Genomic DNA, 6,000 nt, shown 5'->3' on the forward strand with positions numbered 1-6,000 from the left:
TCGGTCAAGTAGCCTATATTGCTGCTGGGTTGCGGTTGTCGTGAGAGAACTGATACCAAAGCTCATTGAGTCTTTGGTAATACCAGAGACGGTTGAATTTAAGTATATTTGGTAATACTTAGCCTACGAGCCCAGCAAAACTTTCTGCGCCCTGAGCGCTGAAGGTGAAAAACAGTATGCGTCGAGGGCGCAGGGAGAACTTCATAAGATGTGAAAAAAAGTCACTGTCGGAAAAAAACGAGATTGGTGGACAAAGGTCCCTTAATCTGTCATTGAAATAGGGCACCAACATTTGCATACAGTAAATCGCATTGTCGACGATGAGATTCCCCTGCATAGTCTAACACATTTCACAAGTTCTCTACTCGTTCACTTTGTTTGCGATTGCTTGTCTGCTTACCTTAGGCATGATTGAGTCTCTCAGTGCACCACCAGCCTCAAACTGAGACGAAAGCATAGGCGCCACCCTATATTTTGCCACCACATATCTCGCCACCCCATCACGTGCATCACGGACTGTGCCAGGGTCCCAATATTTAGCCAATGAATACAGCAAACTGCATTTCACTCTTTCTCGGTAACGTCTACAATGTCAAAATGCACCAACATCATATCACATACTTGAATGGTCCTCGTAGCATATCTAACTTTAACGTCACTACTCCCTTTAACCAATGCATCTTGCGGGCACAGGACAGAGACAGAGACGATAGTGGCAGATTACAGCTGTCTTGTCATTGTGTGTCCAAAAGTTCCTTTTCCGCTTTCTATGCTCCCCATCTTTAGAATAGCCTTCATGATATTGTCAAATCCTGCCTCATAGCTTTAAATACTTACCTCTTCTCCCTAGATTTTAACACTCACTGACACCCGTTTTCCAACGTTGTTTTAACTTCTAAACATTCTTTAATCTTTATTTGTGTAGGCCTATTTTGGTTTTATGTTTCATTAATATTAGCCTATTACAATGACCATTTTGTAGTTTTCTTTGAGATTTTACATTTGTTAGTTTTCTTTATTTAGCCTATTAATAACTTATTATTATGCTATTCCTTTAATTTATTATTATTACTATTTTAATTATTATGATATTTATTTTATGTAAGCACTTTGTTGCAATGCTTTTGCTTTTAAATGAGTTATATAAATAACCTGACTTGACTATAGCTGTAGCTCTAGCTTCAAAGAATGCTTCAGTGTTAACAAATGTTATTCCATTGCTGTAAGTCACTTTGGACTTATTGATAGATGTAGTCTAAATATGAATGCAAATGTCAGAGATGTGGACTCGAGCCTATAGTTTAAGTATATGTGGCATATAAGGGGTATCCCCAGGAATGATGTATGGAGGTGTGTAGTGTAGTGACGTGGGAGGAATCCCACTGATTGATAGCCCCGTCAGGTAAGCAGGTGGTAGCAGCTGATTGTCTTTGTTTGCACAAGCCCCTTGTCATATTTGTCCAGCCGAATGTTTTTCGAGGTTTGAGTGTTACAGGGGAGCTACACCAGACGCGTAACTGAAGCGCTCCGTTAGCGACGCGTAAAATCCATTTTAGAAGATGGGTCTATTTTTTTCGAATGTACGCGCCACTGTTGCGTCTGGTGTAGCTACTTCCATTGACTACAGTGATAATTAACTGCTGCGACCGGCTGCAACATACGCGTCGCTAACGGAGCGCTTCAGTTACGCGTCTGGTGTAGCTCCTCCAGAGGTCCAAGATAAGGCGCACAGATCTTTATATGATGGTTTTGACATTATTACAAATTGAGCACTGGGTGATTTCACAGTGTGCTCTGTAGTTTAAGCAAAGACCTGTGGTACCGTCTCGGAACAATGTGAGCTACATAGTGTGGGAAGCTGGGTGAGTTGGCATGGGCCTTAAGTACAGAAGGTTCTGTTTCCATGACGGCGATGTCACTGGATCTAAACCAGATCTAAACAAACTTTATAGAGAGAGGCTCTGAATAGACCCTTTCAACAAGAAAAAAAAACAAAAAAACATTTGAACTTTATATTTTGTTCCCAAACGTCTTCCACTGCATTAAGATAGCATATGGAATGTTAAAATGGAGACCTTGTACTGTAACAACTATGACACATCTCACTTCATCAACTTCACTGGTCTTCATAATCTCACAATTATAAAGACCAGTATAAACTGAATTGCCGTCAACCATCATGTTTATTTATTAATAGCCTAAACGTTAAAGTCTGCATCAGAGGTGGTGACCAAGAAGTTCATAGTAATGAGAGAGTTCATAGTCAAATTATGATATGTTCATGGTCGAACTAAAGGCAGTGAACTAAAATAGGCCTAATGCAAGTTGAACTGTGAATTTCACTGCATAACTGTGAAATTGTACAGTTCATTTTGATAGTTCAACAGTAAACTTCATAGTAAACCTCACAACTATGAAGACCACAGTCTGACTATAAACTGAATTGCAGTCAACCATCATGTTTACTTATTAACTGTAAACTTGAAAGTCCGCATCAGAGGTGGTGACCAGGAAGTTCATAGTAATGCGAGAGTTCATAGTCAAGTTATGATATGTTAACGGTTGAACTATAAAGGCAATGATAGAACTATGAACATTTTATGTTTTACTGTGAAAGTTTACAGTTATTTTTTTCCTGGGTGGTATTACAGCTGTCCAGTTGACAGTCTGAGTCATTCATAATTCACAGGTGTCAAATCAAGACCAGTCGTCCATACTCACGTTCCTGTTCATGGTGTCCGAAGGGGACTCTCAGATCAGTGCCATGTGTTTGACATTAGTTGTCCAAGTTTTTTCGGTTTCCTGTGTGGGTGAGTAGCAACAGTCTTTTGTTACTCAGGCATGTGCATGGGGAAAAGACAGGAAAGAAAAAAAAAGAAAAGAGAAAAAGAGCTAAACACACACACAATCGAAAAGCAAAACAATATACCAAATCTCAGATAAAGGAAATTAAACAGGTTTCTGGTGTTTGAAAAAGATGGTAAATAAAATACTGTATTACCAGCACATGCATAACACCTACAGTGACCTCAGCAGGCAAGAGGAGCTGGGCCAGTACAACATCCTGGTAAACCCACCATCTCCAAGGCCTTTGACATGAGGGAGCCACTCCTGAAAGAAGTCCAGGATGTTGAGAGGAATGCAAGATCCAGCTCAGCCCAAGGAGCCAGTGGAGTATCGTACAAGGTCTACAAGAACGTCCCCATGCTACTCAAGAGACTGTGGGAATACTGAGGGTCATCTGGAGGAGAAGAAAGGTTGCACAGCAGGGGAGAGTTGCTGAAGGGGTCTAGATTTCAAAGGAAGAGGACTCCCAGGGAATAGACCAATTCAGGATGATCTCACTGCCGAGCGTGGAAGGAAAAATCTTCTTCAGCCTCGTAGCAAGGTGGCTGCTGACTTCCTCTCAGAAGTAACAACTACAAACACATTGGTCCAAAAGGAGGGATCTCTGGAGTACTGGAGAACACACTGGGGTGGTCAGAGGAAGATGCCAACTGGACAGCGGACCTGAAGCATGTCAGCATGAAGCATATGGGTGGCAGATATAGTGATGACGCCATCCAGATGATGACACTGCTTGACTGTAGGTATGGAGGGGACCACATAAAACCTCTCAGACTTAGTGCCACAAAATCAGAAAAGATTTTAAGAGATTGTGGCAACAGCAGCAGCTACATTGCCAAGTCCAACACCTGGTCCCACACATTCTGGAAAAAAAAGTAAAGAATGAACAACTGAGTTCTTTGTGAATGTCTACCACACCCCATCAGAGTCTCATCCCTCCCTTTAAACCCCTCTTTAAAAAGGACATGCATTGGCTGTGCATTCCACATTCAGAGGCTGAAGCTTACAAGGGTCATTCAACTCTACTCTGCAGCACTATACCTGTGAGTATCATAATTAAATCTATTTTCAATACTTTTGAAATGCTTTAGCCACGGAAATGAGTAATATTTAACTTGTCCAAATGTATTTATTTCAACATAATTAACTTAAAAATATATCTTAGGCAGATATGTATGATATTCTGTTTGTATGCCTTGGACAAAGGCGTCTGCTAAGCCACCATAACCAACCATATGTAAAAGTCAGGCTTCAGAGAGTAAAAGTCCTCCCATGTATTGGCTCTACCGGTGCACTTAACACAGGTGATTTCACTAATAGGAGGAATCCTTTTTAGGAATCATTGCTGTTTAAACTTCAAGTTGTAGATGATCTGTAATTAGTTGTACTCATTTAACCTTAAAGTTGTACATACAGAGATTTATTCTGTGCAACAGTGCCGCACACAGTGCTGCTTTCTGGCACTAAAACAGCAGAGCTTTCACCTGCCCCTGCACACCAGTAGCACAGCAATTTGAAATCTTCAACTGACAGCCATTCAATCTATTTCTAAAGTGGCACCAACATAAATAGAGCATGTCATAGTCATCATTACTGTGGTTCGAGCGAGTCGCACCTAGGTTAAAACTCAGCTGTCTCTTATTTAGAGATAGATGGATGGATAGACTTTCTTGATCCCCAAGGACAAATTCAAGAATTTGGAATTATTGATTCTACTTCTGTGAAATAGCCCTGAGCTGTTGTGTTCCTTCAAACAGTGAGCATCATGAGCAGGAACTTTCTGTCCACCTATGATGAGCTCCGTAAGGGTGACTTCTTGATGTCTAACAACCAGCAATACAAGGCTGTCTTTCAGGTATATATTGCAAACATTGTGTGAACTTCAATCTGCTAATGTAATGCAAGACAGGTGTTTCCTTCACAAAAGGATGATTTCTTTGTCTGTAGGAAGATGGCAACTTCGTCATCTATGGCTGGCGTCCAATCTGGAGCTCAAAAACGCAAGATAATCAAGAGGCATACCGCCTTGTTATGCAGCAAGACTGCAACTTTGTCATGTACACAAATTCGGACAAACCTTGTTGGGCCTCTGGCTCTTATGATGCATGTGAAGATTGTCGGTGCCGTGTATTTTTGCGTGATGATGGTGTCCTGGAAGTTGATCGGAATGGAGAGAAGAAGTGGACTTCACATTAGAAGTAGTATAGAAGATGTGAGAAAAGAAAGTGTGTAAATGTGATAATGAACATTCCCCTTCATCATGCGTTATTGATGTCTTGACTTCATTAATTTCAAATAAAGTTACAATTCAAACTACATCCCATCTAAGTTTGTTCTGTTAATATACTGCAATATGACGCAAACTGCTTTAATTATGTGCAGCCTAATGCATTAATGGTTAAGACTAATATACCATGGGCGCAGTCACAGTGATATCATGCTTTCATGCTTGTGTGTTACCTTTGGAAAGCTTGAGTATTACACTTGTGTGTGTGTGTGTGTGTGTGTGGTTGCAGATCACTTCTGGTTGGGTAGCAGTCACCAACTTACGGGGCATCTCAATTTATTGTATGTATTACATTTTGTTTTTGGTAACTTTGTGTTTGTTTGTGACTCTGTGTTTATACCATTGCCTCTGTCTGTATCATTTGGTTGGATAAACCTGAGGGTCCTGTGACTGACTGACTGACTGACCCCAAAGGAGAAATTCAAGGTCCCAGTAGCTGAAAACACCACATACATACACTACAATGTAAACAGGATGATAAAATATCAAAACAACATGACTAAAAAGAACAGTAATATTTTCAACAAATAAAGATATACAACAAGGATCCACATTAATGTACTGAGGAGTGGTACTGCCATTCAGTATGAGGTATGTGTCAAGGTGAATAAGTCCAACCGTGCAGCAGTGCGGTTGGAGAACAGCAATAAATGTTATCGCTTCGTTTAAGTTTTGATTTACAATTCGGAGTGTGCGGTGTCGAGTTGCCTGCACCTCGATTTTGGTGTGCGCTCTCCTTCCTTGAAGTACAAAGGTATCAGCCATTGGTCAAGCATGAAGTTAGACCACAGTCCTGTCAGAGGGATAAATGGAGGGGCTGTGCATGTGGGCTAATGTAGCCAGTAAGCAGTGTAAACAGTACATAG

At 40.8% G+C, this 6,000-nt stretch overlaps 1 protein-coding gene across 1 annotated transcript in view; it reads right to left on the bottom strand.

Annotated features, from left to right (window-relative positions):
* Positions 1-466, bottom strand: part of LOC134063779 (cytosolic phospholipase A2 zeta-like) — a 66,455-nt gene extending 65,989 nt beyond the window's left edge. Inside the window, exon 1 of the mRNA XM_062519486.1 lies at positions 401-466. Within this exon, the coding sequence (XP_062375470.1) occupies positions 401-457 (57 nt within the window). The 5' untranslated portion in view covers positions 458-466. The remainder of the gene's footprint in view (positions 1-400) is intronic.
* Positions 467-6,000: the final 5,534 nt, after the last annotated feature.

Source organism: Sardina pilchardus, chromosome 18, assembly GCF_963854185.1.
Source record: "Sardina pilchardus chromosome 18, fSarPil1.1, whole genome shotgun sequence".
Taxonomy (NCBI): domain Eukaryota; kingdom Metazoa; phylum Chordata; class Actinopteri; order Clupeiformes; family Clupeidae; genus Sardina; species Sardina pilchardus.